At 35.9% G+C, this 23,364-nt stretch overlaps 1 protein-coding gene across 1 annotated transcript in view; it reads right to left on the bottom strand.

The window, feature by feature from the left end:
- Nucleotides 1–3,559: 3,559 nt before the first annotated feature.
- Nucleotides 3,560–23,364, bottom strand: part of LOC138708533 (uncharacterized) — a 74,873-nt gene continuing 55,068 nt past the window's right edge. Inside the window, exon 3 of the mRNA XM_069838648.1 lies at nucleotides 3,560–3,678. Coding sequence (XP_069694749.1) covers nucleotides 3,560–3,678 — 119 coding nt within the window. The remainder of the gene's footprint in view (nucleotides 3,679–23,364) is intronic.

The following is a 23,364-nucleotide window of genomic DNA, read 5'->3' as shown; positions in this document are numbered from 1 at the left end:
ATAATAATGATGATGATAAAAATAAGAATAGTAATAATAATAATGATGATGATGATAATAATAATAATAATAATAATAATAATAATAATAATAATAATAATAATAATAGTAATAAAATAGTGCAGTACAAAGCATACAATGAATACAATATTTTTAAGTACACACAGTAAGGAAAATTATGATTATATATAGCTCAACTTATCACATTATAGTTATACAGTACTATTATCGAAAATATGAAAACAGAAATATAAAATAAGTTAAATATCACTAGAACATTAAAAAAAAAATGTGAATACGTGGAAACATGCAATACAACACTTGTCATAATAGTAAGTTAGTTTGGCAACTCGTCATAAGATAATTTTCTAACTTGGATTTGAAAGATTTCAATGTTTTTTTATTGGGTTATTTTACGACGCTGTATCAACATCTAGGTTATTTAGCGTCTGAATGATATGAAGGTGATAATGCCTGTGAAATGAGTCCGGGGTCCAGCACCGAAAGTTACCCAGTATTTGCTCGTATTGGGTTGAGGGAAAACCCGGAAAAAACCTCAACCAGGTAACTTGCCCCGACCGGGATTCGAATCCGGGCCACCTGGTTTCGCAGCCAGGCGCGCTGACCGTTACTCCACAGGTGTGGACGATTTCAATGTTCGGCAGCCCTTGACTTCAGGCGGCAGAGAGTTCCAGTGACGAGAGGTAGCAACAGTGAAAGATAAGGAATACAGAGATGATGTGTGAAGTGGAATTTCTAGCGTATTATCGCGTTGTGATCGAGAATTAATATTATGATAGCGAGAGAGAGTATGAAAACGAGCGAATAAATAATAGGGGGATGAAGTGTGCATAATTCGAAATAAGAAAGAAAGTGAGTGTAGATTTCTACTCTCATGTAACCTAAGCCATGATAACTTCTCGAAAGAAGGTGACATATGATCATAGTATCGAACATTACAAATGAAGCGGACGCACGCGTTATGAACACCCTGTAGTTTCTGAGTGGAATCAATCCTGAGATCACTGAACAAAACGTCGCAATAATCGAAGTGAGGTAGAATGAGTGTCTGTACTACCGTCTGTTTTAATTTAGATGGATAATGATACATTATTTTTAGTGAATGGAGAATAAAGAATGCCTTCTTACATGTATATTTAATATGCGTATCCCAATTGAGATTAGATTCGAAGTGCACTCCGAGATTTTTTACGGTAGAGCTAAACGGGATGATTGTTTTATTCAGTTTCACAGGTGGAATATTCAGGTCGATGACTTCAGGAATTAATCTACGGTTCGCGAACAGAATAGCCTGTGATTTACATGCTTTTAGGTTAAGCCCAAATTATTGAGACCAGGAAGAGATGGAATCTAGACCTTCATTAAGACTATTAATGCTATCATTTAGTGCATCAGGACGAGCTGAACTATATAATTGAACGTCGTCTGCATATGTTTGATATCTGCAGTGCTTAAATGATTTAGAAATTCCATTTATATAAATAGAGAAGAGCAAGGGGCCTAATACTGATCACTGAGGAACTCCTGTGTCTACAGTACGCCAGGATGACAAACGGTTCTTAGATATGACACGCTGCTGGCGGCCAGTAAGGTAGGAGAACATCCAGGTGATAGCACTATCAGAAAGATGTAGCGTTTGTAGTTTAGTCAATAGTAGATCGAAGTCAACAGAATCAAAGGCTTTGCTATAGTCCAATAAAACTAGTACAGTAGCCTGTCGTGTATCCATGGCTACGCGTATGTCCTCAGTAACATTCAACAAAGCAGTAGAAGTGCTATGACCATTTCTGAATCCTGATTGTAAATGGTCTAAAAGATTAAATTCTATTAGGTAGTCTGACAACTGCTTATGAATGATACATTCCAGGGCTTTAGATAAAACAGGAAGAGTGGAGATTGGCCTATAGTCTTTTGCAGAAGTAGGTGAATTTACTTTAGGAAGTGGGCGAACCAAAGCAGTTTTCCAGACTTGCGGATAAACAGACGTGATAATTGAAGAATTGAATATGGGTTATTACAGGTAGCACGACATCGACTAACTTATTGATAAAGACTATGCTTATGTTATCAGTGCCTTGTGCTTTATATTTAATGCTTTTAAGAGCCCTTTTTCAATTAAAATAGCACCCTTTTGAGGGAGTAATATAGTCTTTTTTTGACCATATCAAATACAACACTTTCCTTATGTTGTGAAGAGATAAATGTAAGATTGTGTGTGCCATGTATATCCATGAATGTGCTGAAGTGTGTTTTGGGGAGTAATATAGTCCTTTTTCAAGTCCTTTTCTTTTTTGGCTATAACTTTCCCTTTTTTGTCCTTTTTCGATGAAAAATTTTCCCTTTAAAATCCGGTAGGATTATTGCGAAAGGTAGCCGGGGTAATAGGACTGCCTCAATAGGAGAGCATTAGACTTGCCATGACGGTACGATGTGTGAACGAGAGAGAGAGGGGGGGGGGAATCTAGGTTCAAGGTTAGTTTTCGAAATCGAGAGGTTAACAAGTATAGATTGACAAATCGAACTGAAACCCTGACCGAGGTACTATACTGTATTTTATTTCAAGGAGTGCAGTTTCATAGAAAGGACTTTGCCGACAGACTTCTACTGTCCCCTACTAATTGGTTGTCATAAATAAATGTCTTTCTTACTGTGACGGAAATCTTGTCTCCTCCTGTCAGTAACCAATCACAATCCTCGTTCAGAAGAATTGACAGACTCCCGTCAAATCCACGTGGAGGCAGAGTTGCCGCGTCTTTTCCGAATTCCAAGAATCCTGTCGAGGGTCACCAGGATTGTGGCAACTGTGCAATGTTGGGACGAGGGGACAGGATGGAATTGTCAGAGGTAATTATGTAGGAAGTCATAAATCTGTAAGTGGGTATTCAAAGGAACCACCGAAATGCACTCCTTGAAATAAAATAGAGTATACGTGAGCGCTGGCGTCTTGCGGAGGAGCAAGTGAGAAAGCACGGGGGAAGGGAGAGAGCACTATGCACTATGTACTTGCAGGTCCACTCACAGTTTGTCAAACCTGCTAACAAAAGCATTAAAAGATTGACTAGTTGCCTGCAATACTAGCATAATGGAACCTTCCTAGCCGACAGTCGAGGCAAAAATGAAGAATCCGTTATTGTGGTGGTTCTTCTACTGGTCGCGATGCCTCTCAGATATTTACGTGGTGATTGGTGACTGAATGACGAAGAGCGAGGGAGAGAGAAGAAAGAAAGAGAGATTTCAGAAGTTGGCGTGTTTTACGGGGTTTCACTTGAAGTTGTCAAACTATAGTAATACGCGGTTGAGGCGTTAAGCTGGAAGCCGATGGGTTGAGGGTTCAATTACCGATAGGATCATGGCTTTTCTCTATTCACCTAATCTTTTCGGCTGCACTATGCTCTGAATTACGGCCGCACTATTAAAGCGGTAAAGACATATTATAGTAAGCTTGCCTTGGCTTTACGAGGGCTTGATCCGGGACGGATCCGTACACAGGCACACTTCAGTCCACTGTGCGCCATATATATACGATGATTGTCCAAGTTCAAGTGGCCTGAGTGGCATTAGTGAATTCAACGCTGACAGGTGAGCCATTTTGCCTCACCTCCAGATACAGCCGAGTCCCATCCGCACACGAGTAGCGTGATAAGCCCCAGGAGCCCACTACAGCATATTTAAATAACGAACTAAAAAAATTCATTATACAAAAATAAACAACATTTATCAGTTGAGTAGACGGCATGAGTATGGAGAAATTATGTTAATTCTGTTCTAAACTTTTTCTCTTGTCCCTTCAAAGCTTTATGATAGGACCCAATTAGACAGTCCATTGAAGACTCTAATATATGAATAATGAACTCCTTTCTTACAACAGCTGAAATTACAGAGAGTATATGAGATCAGATTTGTGTCTTTTATTACAATTATCAATGTTCTGATTAGTAGCTAATCAAATTAATCTTTATTTTTAACATAAAACATATCAAGGAAACAGAATATTGAAAAGGGAAGGCCAATATTTTTTTGTAAATTTTGGGGGGAAAAAAAAACCTGTCATTCTTAGGGATTTCTTTTGTGAAGCAGAAATATGTTTAGCTTCAGATGAATTGCCCCAGGATATTAATTCACATTTGATTATAGAATGAAAATAAGCAAAGTATGAAGGTGTGTTAGTCATATATTTTTTTTTTAAATTAAAAATATTGTAACAGAATAAGTTCATGTATTTATTACATTTAATTCTGTAAGAACATATTCGAAACGCATTAGCACAACTGGGAGTACAACTGGTGCATGGACCGCAGATCCTATTGGACATATCTGGGATATCCGCACGCTTGGTTCGACCCGTCTCTTCTAGAATATTCCAAACCTCTGAGTAATTTATGTCTGTCGGGAACCAAGTAGTTTACAGCATACAGACATAGTAAGCCTGCAATAATCATCTGTAGCTCAGTCAGCTGTTGGTTTCTCTCTGAATGGACAGAGGTTCGATCCCAGCCCAACCCTGTCGGAATTGTGGTACACAAAGTGGTTTTGATCAGGGTTCTCCGAACTATTCGGATTCCTTCACCATCCTTATTCCACCAACCTGCTGATTCTCATTTGCGATTCAGTGATACTGTTACATCAACTATAGAACTATTAATTTTGTTATACGACAGGCGCATTCAGGTCCATGCCGGGTTAATGCTTCCCTTGTTAAATTATGAACGAAAAAAAAGAAAAGCATAAAGAATGGAAGGTGTGTTTCGCCTCTCTCTTCTATCGAAGGATTACAGTCTAGGAAAACTTATGTAAAATGCAAAATAAGCAGAGTTAACCGATCATTTGATTTCCTTAAGACAGCGGTGACCAAAACGGGTGTCGTGATTACATCGTGCAATCACAGACTTTCAAACTGGTACGAGGAATTTCCTGTACATTACTGTGTGTATCATTCACGTACTGAAGACAAGCAGTGGCGGTATCGTGTCGCTCTACAAACTCTGTCTCTACAAGCAATAAGAGGCGGTTTCGTAAAAAATGAGAACTTTTTTGTTGTTCCGTCGGACAAAATGTAATATGTTACTTTGCTCAACGGTTCATTAATTGCCACGCTGAATAATGTATTATTATTATTATTGTTATTATTATTATTATTATTATTATTATTATTATTATTACTAACCACTAAATGTGTGTTTCTATAATTCTTCTGAACGTCCATGAATATTGATATTTTTAGATCTTCTCCCTAGAAGGATAAAATTATTAGGTTTTCTCTCAATTTTAATCTTCTTAATCTTTAATACGAGGGAACTATTTATTAGTTATTAATTTAAAAATTATATTTTAGAAAGACTGATTCAATATTATGTGCCAACGAACTGTTAAACGCCAGGAATTGACATGTCTTAAATCATAGCTAAGAAGAGAAAAATGAGATAAATAAATTTAAGGAAGTCAGCTACCTAATGGAGTAAAGGGGGATTGAAATATCTTGTGCTCTAAAGCCTTTTAATAGAACAGAATTTCTCAAAATAGTAATGATTAAAATAGGCTAGCTTAAGTAACTTGTCCATAAGAAGTTTTTAATTTTGAAAAACTACGAATTTCTCGACCAAGTATCGAGAGAAGAATTTAGAAAATTTCTGATTATATTCAAGAGGAAGTTTAAAAAAAGAAGCAGGAAAAATCGTATATTATTCACTGGCTCTTGATGACAGCAGTGACACTATTGATAAAGCAAAGCTTGAGATTTTTATCCGCAGGATTGATCAAGATAGGAACCACCACTGGTTGTAGTTTTCATGCCAAGTACCTATCCTCCGTCTCCTTACTTCATAGGCTGTCTGTCGCATGTAATCACTGCAGCTCGAGTTTTGGTCACCGCTGCCTTAAGAGAATACACTTTTGAGACCACTGATACTGTATCAAATTAAAGTTTATGTTGTAAAAATAAACAAATTAAAGAACACTGAAAGTTTGCCGAGTTATTGGCAGCTAAAGTTAAGATCTGCAGCCTGTTTAGTTAATGTAATGCATTAATACAATTTTTCGAAGAGTCTCAATTAGGTAAGAACTCGAGTTATTGGCAGCTAAAGTTAAGGTCTGCAGCCTGTTTAGTTAATGTAATGCGTTAATACAATTTTTCGAAGAGTCTCAATTAGGTAAGAACTCGAGTTATTGGCAGCTAAAGTTAAGGTCTGCAGCCTGTTTAGTTAATGTAATGCGTTAATACAATTTTTCGAAGAGTCTCAATTAGGTAAGAACTCGAGTTATTGGCAGCTAAAGTTAAGGTCTGCAGCCTGTTTAGTTAATGTAATGCATTAATACAATTTTTCGAAGAGTCTCAATTAGGTTAGAACTCGAATTTACGACCAATAACGAGTTCCCGACCTCGATACCTGAGTACTTTGTCCTTTTCTTCACTTTTTTTGCCATATTATTGTCTGAATTGTATAGAATTATTTCTTTAACTCATTTCCATATTTAAAGCACAACCAATAGGCCTATAGATAATACAACGCCTCTTAAGCTCGATTCACATTATACGGAACATCAACGTCACGAACCATCACCGTCACCGTCACGTCCAATGCAAACTTATTCACACTTAACGGCAAGTGACCGTGAGTTTGCATGCGTCATCAAGAATAGAGAAGTAGTCATTGCTCTCAAACAATGTCGTAGCTCCTATGAGAGACAATCAATTGCACTGTAATTTTTAGGATTCATATATAGGCCTAAATGTCTAAGGAAAGCATAGAAAAAAATTGGAATCAAAATCTTTTATGGATAGTGAGAAAAAAAAATACTAACTTCGAAGTCACTCGTTCAAAATAGGCATTGACATATCGAAAGTTGATAAGCGACTAACTTTATTTTTCACGTTAGATGTGGGTTCAAAGCGAGAGAAATGTTTAGATGGAATGGAAATTACTTTTAAAAGTGGCTGATATTCAAAACACACCTGACATAATTAGGAACATTAAATCCAGACGTTTGAGATGGGCAGGGCATGTAGCACGTATGGGCGAATCCAGAAATGCATATAGAGTGTTAGTTGGGAGACCGGAGGGAAAAAGACCTTTGGGGAGGCCGAGACGTAGATGGGAGGATAATATTAAAATGGATTTGAGGGAGGTGGGATATGATGATAGAGATTGGATTAATCTTGCACAGGATAGGGACCGATGGCGGGCTTATGTGAGGGCGGCAATGAACCTTCGGGTTCCTTAAAAGCCATTTGTAAGTAAGTAAGTAAGTAAGATATTCAAAACCTGTATCGGTTTGCGAGTTTCGGCGAGTTTAATGCGGGAGTTTGCGTGGCGGACTTTCTTATGCAGAGCGACAACTTTTATCTGTTAGAACTGCGGATTCTCATAGAAATCATTGCTCTGATTTAAAATTATTTTCAAAATAATAATAATAATAATAATAATAATAATGGTTTATCCTTCGAAGAGGTGGAAAAATTCAAATATCTTGGAGCAACAGTAACAAATATAAATGACACTCGTGAGGAAATTAGACTCAGAATAAATATGGGAAATGCGTGTTATTATTCGGTTAAGAAGATTTATCATTTAGTCTGCTGTCAAAAAATCTTAAATTTAGATTTTATAAAACAATTATATTACCGGTTGTTCTTTATGGTTCTAAAACTTGGACTCTCACTTTGAGATAGGAACAGAGGTTAAGGGTGTTTGAGAATAAGGTTCTTAGAAATATATTTGGGGCTAAAAGGGATGAAGTTACAGGAGAATGGAGAAAGTTACACAACACAGAACTGCACGCATTGTATTCTTCACCTGTCATAATTAGGAACATTAAATCCAGACGTTTGAGATGGGCAGGGCATGTAACACTTATGGGCGAATCCAGAAATGCATATAGATTGTTAGTTGGGAGGCCGGAGGGAAAAAGACCTTTGGGGAGGCCGAGACGTAGATGGGAGGATAATATTAAAATGGATTTGAGGGAGGTGGGATATGATGATAGAGACTACATTAATCTTGCACAGGATAGGGACTGATGGCGGGCTTATGTGAGGGCGGCAATGAACCTGCGCGTTCCTTAAAAGCCATTTGTAGGTAAGTAATAATAATAATAATAATAATAATAATAATAATAATAATAATAATAATGACAGTAATACAATAATAAATTATTTCTTTTCTTTTTTCTCAATTTCAAATTATGCCATACTAGTGTTTAATCAACATAGGTTTTACTTATATACGGTACTAAGAATATTTTAATTACATTTCAAAACTCACGATTAACTCGAAAACCTTAAGCAATGGAAATATTTTGAATACAAATTTCGAATCAGAGCGATAATTTCTATGAGAATCCGCAGTTCTAACAGATAAAAGTTGTCGCTCTGCATAAGAAATTCCGCCACGCAAAACCCCTCATTAAACTCGCCGTAACTCGCAAACCGGTACAGGTTTTGAATATCAGCCACTTTTAAAAGTAATTTTCATTCTTTCTAAACATTTCTCTCGCTCTTTGTCTCCCTATGTAACGTGAAAAGTTTGACGCTTATCACTTTTGAGAGTGTCAATGTCTATTTTGAATGGGTGACTTCGAAGTTAGTAATTTTTTTCTCACTGTCTAAAAAAGATTTTGATTCCAAATTTTTTTTCTATGCTTTCCTTAGACATTTATATATGAATCCTAAAAATTACAGTACGGTACAATTGATTGTCTCTCATAGCAGCTACGACATGTTAATGTGTAACGGTGCTGCTAGAGTCTAGCTATCTAGCAGAAAAAACCGTCCACGTCACGTCAAAACATTCTCCACGAGAATCCCAGACGGTCCGTGACGTTTATGGTCCGTGACGTTGCCTGTATATGTGAACGTTACCATATAAAACGCGTTGTACAATGTTTTGATGCAACGCTGCTGGTCCGTGACGCGACGTTGATGTGACGTATAATGTGAATAGAGCTTAAACTTTCGATTTGCTGTGTTAAGCAATGCTTTCGCTCACACATGTCTCCGTCAGTTTGGTACTGCTTACAGTGTAGTGGAAGCTGAATATATTTTGTTGTCTTGATATGTACGTATCATCATAAAAATTGTTGGAAATACGAAGGTGATTCAAAAAGTAAGTAGGAAGAGCTCTCACGGGTGATATATTCCCCCTCTTTTTATAATTTTCCGCCAGGGCTGCGGCAGCAAACCACAGTTATATCACGTAGCCATAGATGGCGTATATGTTGCGTTACACCCATAGAGTTAGTATAGATAGAGAGCGCAGGGTATCAACATTGAACACGTAAGTCACGTGACTGGAATGCTGCAGACGATTCTGTGATGTTTTCATACGTGGGATCTTGATTGTGATTCATTAATGAAATATATTCAAAGTAAGATAATAAGTTATTATGAACCGATTATAGCCACAGTGCTGGCGAACTACTGCTGTTGCTATGGATGCAAAGAAAAATACATGAAAGGAGGAAATATTATATCGTTCCTTTCTTAAGCATCGCACACACGTAACTTCGCTTGTAAATGTCATATTAAAGACAGATTCTAATTCTCACATATACTAAATGATTTATCATCATTATTTATTCTTAATTTTTGTAGTTTTTATAGTATTTTAGAAATTTATTCTAGGATTTCTTTTTTTCTTCCTTGATACTTTTCTAAAATATTGCTGATTTTTTCTTGAAGTTCTGAAGATTTTTATGAGTTTTCTGTAGTTAATCTTACTTGGTCCCAGCTTTTCTTTAATTCTTGTAATTTCTAAGTTCAAAATGGACATTACTGAGCATAGACCCCTTCCATTTGTAAACCAAATACAAAAAATAACATTTACATTTAAACCAACAAAACTGAGTTTCATTCCCTAGACTGGGTGATGTATTCTACGTGCATTTTTGTTTTGTACGAATGTATTTCCTTAATGAATTTTCCCCTTCTCAAGTAATCCCAAATGTTTTTTAGTCCTAAAATCATATTGATGTTACAAGTTACTCAGGAGTGTTCAATATTAGCCATTTTTTTATATATTAAGAACAAGGTTAAGGCTGCTTTCCAGTTGAGACAAAAATGGACTAGTAAATTCAATATTACATTCACGATTTTTTCAATATGTCGATAAATCCTCTACTTTGATTTTGTTTACGACAAAATAATCAGTAGGTATCGAATTAATAACATGACATACAATCTCAAATTTTACAGTTTGTAGAAGTCCATACCAATATAAAAATAAATGTAAAGAATGCTCAAAATTTCAGAAAATCGTTTACTGTTTATAAAAAAGAAAATTCTGAAACTAAACAACAGAATGGCATATAAGAAATAATGCGAAACTTTAAGTGAAAATAGTTTGAAAAAATTTGGTAAATATCTGTTCATAGTTAGGGTTTGATGGGAAGAGAAAGTGAAGTTAAGAACTTTGTATTGCTTTCTCCAAATCATGAAATATGTGATTAAGACATGTTTCAGTGCAAACTTTTGCAGGGAATGTGATAAACTGCTCATTCAGAGTCAAATTGAAATTTATTTACCTTAATTTTAGTAGTAACATCACCGTTTGGAGTCTAACTGCACTAGTTTTTCTTCATCTTTCCTGAAAGATCAGATTTTTTGATAAAGTGCAGTTTGATTTGATTCTAGACGGGCGACTAATATATTCGATATTATTATTATTATTATTATTATTATTATTATTATTATTATTATTATTATTGTTGTTGTTGTATGCAACACGCATAACTGTTCAATTTATTCCCCTCCTTATAATGATACATCAGGTCACGTTCTCCTTTCCATTAATTCTTCACCAGCATGTGTTTTACACGACGACTAATATTACGATGAACTGTCACCATATAAATAATGCAGCGACATGAAAAACTTTGAAGGTGAATTAAATCGGGAAGTAAACAGACCAGAGGTCTTATACCAAGTCCAAGTGTATGAGCATTAAGTTTAATAAATAATAACTAATATATTTTCGAACGAATAGCAGAAGTTTAGACAAGCAATCAGTGAATTTCATTATACCTAGGTATAATAGGAACAACGTAATATTTATACTTATTGTGCTACATCGAAAAAAAAAAATCACAGTATTTCCTATGAAAGATCTTTACGCGTCTATGTCAGTCAACAGAAATCGGCTGTGTTCGTCCCAAAGTCACGTGACGTCCGTGTTTCGATGTTGATACCCTTCAGTATCCTTCTGCGCAGCTATATGCGCTCCCTATATTATACTAACTCTATGGTCACACCATTGCAATATCAGTTGTAACATGGTTGCCGCACGGAAACTTGGTCAAACGTGGAATTGCATAGTATGATCCGGTTTTTGCGTCAGAAGAACACCTCATCAAATTGTTGAGGTGTACGGTGCTAAACTTCTCTTCCGGTTGGAGGTCTGAACCATCCTCCCTACAACCCCGACCTGGTACCCAGTGATTTCCATCTCTTCTGACCGTTAAAGAAGTACCTGGGTGGTAAGCGATTCAACAATACGGCGGCTCAACAAGCCGTCATGACGTGACTTCAGGAACTTTACGCAGATTTCTCCTATGCCGGCATCGACGCCTTGGTCTACCATTTGAACAAGTGTTTGGATAAGCATGGCGACTATATTGGAAAGTAAAGCATATCAGTGACCTACTACTGTGTTTCAGTAACATCTACCTGTGTAATAGTTTGTCCCTGAAAGCTCCTCTTACCTTGCTTTTTGAACCAACCTCGTATTCGATTATATATATATATATATATATATATATATATATATATATATATATATATATAAGAAGATATCAGATGGTAGACAACATTAAGATATATGGATCGTGTGCGAAGATTAACAGAAAGGCGACAATAGGAAAGATTGAAGAATGCTGGTTTTGCAGTGAAAGATCTGCGCATGGGCAGAACACTATGAATGAATGAATGAATGAATGTCCCAAGAGATTAAAATTTCTACTTCTGTCCCGCTCTGTTTTTCGAAAATAGTGCGTCATAGAGAACCGTTGCAGGTCGTGTAGCTTGAATTTAATGAAAATGCATGTTTAAGATAATTTTCGTTCGTTAAGAAACATAGTGATAGTCGTTCGTTTCGCTTTTTTCTCGTTTACGAAATATAATGACTTGAAAATCGTTGATACTTATACCGCTTCTTGCGCGCACGCGGATCCTCATAGCTCCGCGACACTGTATCACAGATCTCTCATTAATGCTCTAGGTCTAGTCAATTTGTTTTCTCTTAACTCACATTAAGTTGGGCAGAGGTAGAATGGTTCAGAACGCCCAACGTCAAGTCGAGCATGGAATGTGATCCCTGCCATTAGTTGAATAGCAATTATACTAGTCTCCTACTCCGGCAATGTTTACTTCTCTTGCCAGACATTATGGAACGAGAATAATATCTCATCCACAAACCACCTTCGTCAACAACTGCCCTCATTTTGTGGTGTAGGGAGTCCACAAGGTTATGGAACATGTTTACATTCGCGGCCACCTCCTCCCACGCATCTCTGTTCCACAATTCGTCAGCTGTCCGAACGAGTGGTCGTCCTGACAAAGTAGAGCGTAGGTTTGACTCCAGCTCACAAATTTTCAGTCGGATATATATCAGGTGGTTTTGAAAAGGTCGACATCAGGCATCCTCATAAACCATCTTTGAATTCTTGTGTAGTTTGGTTATCACAGCCATAATCAAACTACACAACAATTCAACCTACGCAGAACACATCACAAACTCCAACCACAGCTACAGTAACACAGACGACATGAAAATACTACTCATCCAGCCAAAAAACCAGAAACTTGACACCCTAGAACAACATGAAATTTATAAACACACCCGCATCCTGAACACTCAACTTAATTTCAAAACACACACCCTTTTCGACACAATCATGAACACATCCCACCACAACAGGAAACCAGAAGATAGCGCAGGATCTCCACTAGGCTTTGAACAATGAAGCACAAGACTTCGAAACTAGTCAAACAAGGTAAATCCTAAATATTAAATAAGTTGGAAATTTAACCAGTTAAATTTAAACTTTTTAATTGTATTATGTGTAATCTGGTGAACTACTACTTTGACGAGACAAGCAAGCACAATATTATGTTTCTATAAATTATAAATTGTCGGCGGCCCATTCTTTTTGCCGCGAAGTGTACACCCGCTTAAATACAAGTTTGTTTATGTCATATCTTCTCGAATTGTTATGTTTTTTATTCTTTGGAGGCCTCTTTCTCTTTACTGAAGTATAATTCCAACCTTCCAGGAACTTACATTAGGTATAAAAACAATAAGGATCACAAAGGAATTTTTACTTCGAATATTGCCTACTCTGAAGTACTTTAAGTTGAAGATATTGCATTTGTGTAAGAACTTAAGCGAAAACATATCGGTAGTGTAAGGAACCGCCTTTATATTCTGGCCTTATGAGGTAATGTATTCAATATGCTAGAGTGTTATTTATCTCATGTAAAAGAATAATTTAAAAAGGTGAACGCTACAGGTAAGCAATCTGTTCCAGCATTAGTGATTGTGCCGTGTCGAGCCTCAAATCAAAAGAGAGGAGAAACAGTGAAGATCAGTGAAGACGACTATCAATGTATTCCGAATAATTACCCCTGGACCAAAGATTTTGGCTAGCCTAGTAGATGTTACAAAATATCAAGTTAAAATGAGCTGTTTAGTGAACTGTCCGAAGACAGGTCTGTACCTCACAAATGATACTAACAAGTCACCATTTATGAGGCTACTAAGCCAGGAGATATGGGAGTTGCATGGTCAGTTTCTTTCGCCCTTAAAAATGAGTAATGCGTTTAATCGGCAAATATAGGCCAGTATTTCTTCTGAATAAAAAAAATTGTTTCCCTTGTACCAAAACAAAATTAGCGAATGAAAGGGGCGTATTTTCGCTGGAATTATTATTTACAAACTTCTCTATACAGTTGGTCTTGATTTCTCGCCACGTTTCGGCGTGGGTTTTAGCTACTTATCTGTATTGTAGAGTCATCCAAGATGAAATTTGTAAATGGCTTTTCATGGGCGATGTTTGATCACAATATTCAATATTGGGTTAAAAAGTGATTCTTTCTGCACAGATGTGCAATATAAAATAAAGAATAGAATACGAAAGCCTTCACATAATGTAACCCAATTTATGAAAGAAATTATATTGATCTTTTCAGCTGTAATGGGAGAAGTCGCTTATGTTTTTCCATTTCATAAAATGACCATAACACGGAATGTCGTGTTACGTATTATTTTGTGAATTTTCCGTTGATTTTCAACTGGCACTGCTAGTAAGAAAATAACAAATAAATACTGTAACAATTAATTTAGGTCTAGATAGGAAGTGTCGGCTAAGGGAGCAAACCCTAAAAGAAAACCCAGGTCCTCCATGTATGGGGATTTGGCGTCAGGCTGGCAACCTGGCCCTATAAAAAAATCTTACCGCTACGTACTTCAGTAATAATATGCATCAGTAGGAGGATTTAATTATAACAGACCTAGGCTACGAAAACAGACTTTGTCTATCGGAACGTGGAATGTTCAGGGCCTGAATACTAAAGAACAAGAAGTAATAGGAGAAATTACAGCAATGAATGGAGATATAATGGTGCTCTCGGAAACAAAAAAGAAAGGGAAAGGACAAGAAAAATTAGGAAACTATACACATATTTGGAGTGGAGTTCCAAAAAGTAGTAGAGCAAAAAAAAAGGAGTGTTTATTTTGACTATTACACTCTTACTACGTCATACTACTTTTGACCAATAAAACGCTACGAAAGGACGTATTTTAACCAATCATGGCTGCTTATCGCACAATTTTATCGCGTCCCTAGCATTTGTTTAATTTTATCGCGTCCCTAGCATTTGTTTCTTTGTTTACCAACATTTGAAACTGCGCTGGTCTGAACGTCAAAATATATATATATATATATATATATATATATATATATATATATATAAAATTACAAACCACTCCAGTCGATGCACAACAGTTTCAAATATGACTCGCATTGGCATTCAAGAACAAGAATTAATAAAAATCACTGATCATACCTATGCATCTTCTGAAATCCGATTTACAAATAAATGAAGAGCACCATTCGGAAATCCTGAATAAGTTGAATACACCATGTAGGCCTAAATCAACGAGTTCCACTTCTATTACGCACACGTCCAATATAACATCAATTGAACCACCAACCACATTCAAATTTGAAAATTGTACATTCAATAATTATTCCTTTTAAAATTATTCATTCGGAAATTCTGAATAAGTTGAATACACCATGTAGGCCTAAATCAACGAGTTCCACTTCTATTACGCACACGTCCAATATAACATCAATTGAACCACCAACCACATTCAAATTTGAAAACTGTACATTCAATAATTATTCCTTTTAAAATTATTCATGTTTATTTTTTATGTCATCGTCGTTAATTAAAACTTTTCTAACACTTGTGTATATTAGTTACAGTAGGTTATGTTATAGCTTCTGCTATATGATATTATGGATAGTCACGTATCAGAGATTGTTTAATATTATCTGTCAAGTGACGTTGATTACTGGGATTCGGATAATTGAAGTGGAATGTTGCATTTTAATAAAAATGAAACTGAATCAACATAGCCCTCTTGACTTGTAACATTGCCATCGTGTATAATAGATCGAAAACTTCTCGACGAGAGGGCATTGCTCACTACTGCCATCTAGCATGCATCTAGCGTAATATTTGTAATGTTTAGATGGTACAATAATACATTTGAAGACAGTTGTATTTTCGTAAGTCAATTAATATTTTATTGTATTGGAGTACTTCGTTACTTCGAATCTTTATATACTTTCTTCTAATCGTGTAATAGTCAATTAAATCCCACTCGAGTTTTGATTTTCTCTAGATAAATCAAAACGTCTAGTGAGATTACTGTTGATAAAAAATAAATGGGTAAAAAATATAGTACCTTGGGAGGAAATTGATGAGCGAATTATGAAGTTAAATCTCAAACTTTTTGAGATAGAGCTTATAATAATAGGAGTATACGCAATAAATTAAGACACACCAGTTACAGAAAAAAAATTAATTTTTCGATAAACTATCAGAAACTTTGGGAAAAAATAAAGAAACATCAGGAAGTCATAATAACAGGAGACTTCAATAGTAGAGTACGAAGTAGAATGAAAGATGAAGTGATTGGACCATTTGGAGAAAAAGTGGAAAACGATAATGGAGACAGACTAATAACTTTATGTAAACAACATGGATATATGATAATGAATAGTTTCTTCCAACGTCGAGAAATACATAAGTTTACATGGGAACAACCAACAAAAAAAAAGAACAAAAATCAATAATTGATTATATAATTGTGAAACAAAAACGAGATATGAGCGTGAGAGATGTCAGAGTATATAGAAAACCAGAGTGTGGAAGCGATCATTATATGCTCTTAGGAAAATTCATTTTAACAAGTAGAAAGAAACAAAATACTATGGCAGTAAAGGAAGACACTATAAATCTAACCCATATGAATGAACCGAAATATAAAGTGAACTTACTCTATGACGAGAGTATAAAACATCTTTTCCAAGCAAGGTTAAAACAAAAACTTAATTTAAATTTAAAGAATACGGCATCAGAAATGTATCATCATCTAAAGGAAAGCATACATTCAGCAGCCTTAGAAGCACTTGGAACAGAAGATTTAAATTATAAAAAAAACAATGAATGGTTTAATCAGGATATCGGTAGACTAGTAGAAGAAAAAAAGAAAGCCAGAATGAAATGGCTATCAGATCACTCAATAACGTCATACACTGAATATGTTGCCTTGAAACATAAAACAAAGGCAGAAGTAAGAAAATCAAAAAATAAATACTGGGATAATGTATGTTCAAATATACTGTAGACCATTCGATTGGATATGCTAGATCTACAGAAGCTTGGAGAGTACTACAAAATGTCAGGTAATCAGAAAGAAAGAAAACAAATATTCAGTTAATAAGGCCAGCAGAATGGATACAACACTATAAAGATCTACTTCAAGAAAATAGAAATGAGTTTCAATTACAAGATGTAGATGTAGAAGACAAAATTGACACTCCGGAAATAAGAGAAGATGATGTAAGAAGAGCTTCGAAAGAAGCTAAAAATGGGAGAGCACCAGGACCAGGAAATATTCAGACTGAACTTTTAAAATATGGTGGAGAAATATTGGTAATTTTTTAACTAAACTTTTTACAAAAATTGAAACTGGAGATATTACAGAAGATTGGAATATATCATATATTACCCCTATTTTTAAGAAAGGTGATAAAAAACTGCGCTCCAACTATAGAGGTATGTGTTTTAGCTTCAACAGCAAGGATTTTTAGCAAAATCATAAACTTTAAACTCAAAGAGACACTAGGCCGATTAAGAGAGGAACAAAGTGGATTTCGATGTGGAAGGTCAAGTATTGATAATATATTCTGTATTAGGCAATTACAAGAGAAGATCATATTAAAAAATGGAGAACTACATATGTATGTATGTATGTATGTATGTATGTATGTATGTATGTATGTATGTATGTATGTATGTATTTATTCACACTGCAATGGGTATATACCCGGTGGCAGTGGTAACTAATTACACTCAATAATGACAATAATAAACTTATTAATTAAAAATGCAATTAATAATAATACTAATAATCAATAATAATAATATAATAACAACAACAACAGGGAATGTACTAAATTAAATGAAACGATCACTTAAAATAACATTTGAAATATTCTAGTTTGTATCTTAAAACTAAGATCGAACTAAAACCCACGAGTATATGTTCATATCTGCACAAGTACCTTCCAACATTACACTCATTTCGCTGTCAACTCACTCACTGCACTGGAACTACGACACATTTCACTGATTCTACCCTGATTTCACTAACACTTCAAAAACATTTCACTGTTCAAATTCTTTGCACTGCCACTATAAACTATAAAGCTTCACTGACAGGAACACGTTTCACTTACACAGCACACTTCACTGACACGACATACTTCTTCACTGATACAACACACTTCACTGACACAACATAATTCTTCACTGATACAACACTTCAATAACAACATATAATTTACACCCTTTAAATACTGTGTATATTTACCGTATATTAGTAAGGTCCTTAAGCCTATTTTTAAATGCATTTTTGGTTGTTGGTATAGCCTTTAGTAAGTCTGCAGGTAAAGCATTCCAGTCCCTGATAGTACGATTGAGAAAAGAAAACTTTCCAGTGTCCGTCCTCTGCCTTCTTTCCCTCAGTTTATATGAGTGGTCGTTCCTTGAAGAGTAATTTGGCGGCTGCAACCTATTTTTTATTTCTCTCCAGGCAGGCTCACCGCTGTATGTTTTGAACAGTGCGCATAATCGAATTCGCGTTCTCCTGTCCGTGAGTGTGTCCCATTTTAATGGTGAATTTTTCTGACAACACTTAAGAGCCCGTTTTTTAATCTTTTCCAGTGTCTTAATATGTTCTAATCTGTAAGGATCCCAACATGCAGCACCATATTCCATTACTGGACGTACTAGTGATTTATATGCAATCTCTTTGGATTTATCAGAACCTTTTCTTACTACCCTCATCACAAAGTATAACGCTCTCCATGCCTTTCCCGCTGTGTCTGTAACGTGTTCCCCCCAGCGCAGATCGCTGCTAAATGTTATTCCGAGGTATTTACATTTGTTAACTTCCGGAATGGTTTCACCCCCTAACGTATACGATGCGACTATTTTATTTCTTTTCCTTGTAAAGCTGATGGCTTTGCTCTTTAGAGAATTTATTTTCATTTTGTTGGCTATTGCCCAACCGTTTATTCTATAGAGTAATAGACTTTCATTGATTTAGAAAAGGCACATGATAATGTTCCTCGACAATTATCATGGACGGCAATGAGAAATATGAATATACATGATAAATGGATTAATATTGTTAGGAAAATGTATAGTAATACAAAAGCCAAAATAAAAATACAGAACAAATTGATGGAGGAAATCAGACTGAATAAAGGCCTTAAGCAAGGATGCAGTTTATCACCAGTTCTTTTTAATATTTATATAGATCAGGCTCTTAACCTATGGTACCGGTACAACAAATGCTCTGAAATGGGTATTCCTATAGAAGATAAAACACTACATTCATTATTATTCGCCGATGACCAGGTGATATTTGCGGGGGATGAAGATGATATGATATATATGGTAAATAAACTAATGGAAGAATATAGAAAATGGGGACTAAACATAAATCTACAGAAAACAGAATATATGTGTTTAGGAAAAGATGTGGGTGACCTCATACTTGAAACAGGAAAAATTTTAAAATGTGAATCCTTTAAATATCTTGGATCAATAATCACAAATATAGGTACATGTGAGAGAGACATTCAAAATAAAATTGCTTTGGCAAAAAATACTACCAAGATTTTACATGGAATAATCTGGAATAAAAATATTACAAAAGAAACTAAAATTAAAATCTACAAGAGTATAATACAGAATATTTTATCATACGGAACTGAAACTTGGTCCATGACAGAACTACAAAAAAAAACAAAATTAGAGCAGTTGAATTCGACTATCTTAGGAGAAGTCTTCAAAAAACAAGACAGGATAAAATTAGAAATGAACTCCTTTGGAAAGAAATGAACGTCGCCACATCTGTTGTTAAGATAATAGAAAATCAATCTCTGAAATGGTATGGACATGTACAAAGAATGGGCAACGAAAGATGGCCAAAAAATATATATCAATGGTCACTCCCAGGAAAAAATAAACGTGGCAGACCAAAATTGAAATGGAAAACCCATGTCAGAGCAATAATGGACGACAGGAATTTGGAAGAAGGAGATTGGAACGATAGATATATATGGAAACTGAAGACGGCGAACCTATAAGTGGGAAAAAGCCGAAGAAGAAGAAGAAGAAGAATAAGAAGAAGAAGAAGAAGATAGGAAGTGATACAGTTGATTGGTGTTGCTATTATCGTGTAACAAGTAATAGAAGTAAGCCAAACATGGTGTATGAAAATTGATGTTATGTCATTTACAAGTTTAGCTTTTAGTTACAATGACAAAGTCAAAATTATTAAAACAGACAAGTACTACTGTACAATACAGCCTAGTATCATTTAGAACTACTCATATCCTTCGACAAGTGTTATTGCAGAAAACTACGCTGTGCATCTTTTCCTGGGGTAGCTAAACACAACCTAGAACAGATTCTCGATGCACAATTAATAAATTTTACTTGTCAAGAAAGCTGAAATTAAATCATTACAACTACCTGCAGGATGCAGTTTGTTAGATCATAAAAAGAATGGAGATATTCGTGCAGAATTACAAATACAAAACATTGTTGAAATTATAGATACATATAGATTACAATGGCACAATCACATACAAAGAATGGAATCGAACCGTCTCCCTCTACAAATATTTAAGTACAGTCTAAACCTAATGGTAGAATAGGAGTGAGCCGATCCAAGGAAAGATAAAGAGAACAATTTTTTAAATTTCCTTAAAACGAAACCGGCCAAATAGCCTAAGCCGAGATGTTAATGGTGATAATTAGAGCCCGGATGTTAGGCAAAATGCCTCTTTTAAACTAAGTGTAGGTATGAAAGATCTATTAGAGATAAACACGTTTTCACACATTTGGGGACGATAGGCCCAATTTTTATTTTGCCTTTTTTGCCTATTTTAACTCCCGTTGCCTATTTTAAGGTTAAATGGCTTTTTTAGCCTTTTTACGTCGTTATTGTGCATTTTCTATAGCCTATTTTTAATGCATTTAAAATAAACCGCACATAAATTATATCAAAAAACAAAAAAGAACGGTTCTACAAATTAAAAATATAGCCTATATTCACCTCACACAAATATTTGCTGAGAATCTTATTCTCCAGCAATAGGCCTGCATATGTTTCGTAGAAGTCTTAAATTTTTCTCCCCTACCGATTCCATTTTTTATGTCACTTAACAAAGATATTTGAACAGTATAACCTTCAGTGCTCAGGTCACTTCGGGGTTTACCAGCGAAAGAAAGGGGATGAGGGAAGTATTAAAAGCAAGTCTCTAGGTCCCGTTACTATTGTCGCTTGCACCCACAAGTCACGCGTACTTTGAAGTCTCTAATCCCTTCTCACACCCCTCTTTTTGAGACACACAGTCGGTATTTCCTGATCTCTGAAAGAAAGTAGAGATATCTTTTTCCACCATGAAAAACGTTCTCTCTGACAGGCGGCTCACTATGACAGTTGACAACTTAAAAAGGCATTTAACCAAGGAAAGTGAGTACCGCATGGGATAGTTTATTAAGTATTTGTCTTTTTTTGTCTGTTTTCATGAATAATAAATGCCTATTTAACTGCCTATTTTTACTATTTTAGTGCCTATATGCCTGCCTATTTTAACCAAAATAAATGCCTAAACATCCGGACTCTAGTGATAATGATACCTATCAACAACAATGAGATAATGATAAATTGATAATGATAATAATAACACAAACTTGCACAAAAGGATTCACTGTTTAGTGTTGACGGAGACCATCAGCAGACGTACGAACTTGATAGCAACCCAGGAAGCCTGGAGTGTTCGTTCTTAAATTTGTATGTCCATCCGACCGCCCGCTCGCCGCGCCATCAAATCCTTAGACAAAGCCGAAATCCTCGATACCGAGTGCAGACGGATCAACGCTTCTAGTCTTTTGCGCGCATCGGATTTGCGCTTAAGCCCGTCCCTCAAGAGATTTGTAGGATCGAAGACGAAAGTCGGCCTCTCTTGATTAAATTTATGCATATACGAAATGAGAGACGTCCTAGAGGAAAATCTGCCTACATGGCGGATTCATTCTCATAAAATATGATACACTGTATTGCTAGAGTATATGAAAAAAATGTTTAATTTTCAGAAACAAAACTAATTCTTTTTCAATGTAAAAATAAAATAACTGTCCTCGATAACAGAACAATTTAACATCTGAAGAATTTTATTTACTTAGGTTATAGCGCTGGACGTGAAAGGAACATAGAAATCGCAGTCTAAAAAGATATTGAGCTAAAACAAAATATAGTGTTATGGAAATACCAAGAAAAACATGTATCAAAATGTAGTGAAGTAATTGCTCTTTCAGTGTCATTATGCGAAGCTCAACTTTTAGGCTAGAATACTTGATGAGACAGAAATACGCTTCGTAACAGCAGTCGCAGGATACAGAGGTTAATTGAAAAATAGATATAAGTACCAAAATAAAACGCCATTAAAAATCGGGTCATTATAAATTACGTACAAGGAATATAAAAAAATAATCCTTGAGCTTGATTACAGTTATTTTCAGAAGTCCATGATGAGATCATGTGAGGTTAGAGTCAATTTATGCATTATTGGCAACAAAAATTTTACTTAGTTGGCGTGATCCTGTCGGTGCGCCCCTCTGGCGTCTAGGTGGATAGAAGGGATACAATATCCTTCCAATCTTCAGGGTAATTAGACGAATCTTATTGAATGAAGTATCATTAAAATAATATGGTAAATGGTTTCTCACTAGTTCGCGTGATAGGAAAAACTGTGGTTGGAGTGCCGTGGTGGAAATAGGTAGATATCTAGAAAGCCACCGGCGTAGCTCTGTCGGCCAAGGCGCTTGCCTGCCGATCTGGAGTTGCGTTCGGGCGCGGGTTCGATTCCCGCTTGGGCTGATTACCTGGTTGGGTTTTTCCGAGGTTTTCCCCAACCGTAAGGCAAATGTCAGGTAATCTACGGCGAATCCTCGACCTCATCTCGTCAAATACCATCTCGTTATCACAAATCCCATCGACGCTAAATAACCTCGTAGTTGATACAGCGTCGTTAAATAACCACGTAAAAAATAGGTAAATATCTAGAATATTTGGCTTAGGGTTCGGTGTAAGTGGGAGAGAAGGAACAATTGTAATGTTGTAGGGCTTAAGAAAAAAGAAAAGGATGCCGAGATTGACTTGGTAGGGAGATAACGCTTCCTCTGAAAGTACCATTGAGTGCCCAGGAAGCCTTCGAGTGATGGAACCTATGCTGACGGTTAGTCTTCACTATCAAAGCTTAGCAGAACTAGTCGACGTCTGTGGTCAGAGAAAACAAGCTTCTGACCTTCCTGAATGTTGGAGAATCGAAGTCAAGATAGTGTAACGCTATGTCTGAGTGGTTTGTCTTTGTAATCCGCCAGAACATAATCATATGTATGAGTGGTCTTGCTTTATGATCTTGGAGTTTGTGTGTTTAAAAAAAAAGACTTTCGATGTGATATCCATGTTCCTTGGCCGC

This window comes from Periplaneta americana, chromosome 11, assembly GCF_040183065.1.
Source record: "Periplaneta americana isolate PAMFEO1 chromosome 11, P.americana_PAMFEO1_priV1, whole genome shotgun sequence".
NCBI classification, from domain to species: domain Eukaryota; kingdom Metazoa; phylum Arthropoda; class Insecta; order Blattodea; family Blattidae; genus Periplaneta; species Periplaneta americana.
The sequence above is the reverse complement of the archived record's forward strand: the minus strand, read 5'-3'. Positions and strand labels throughout refer to the sequence as shown.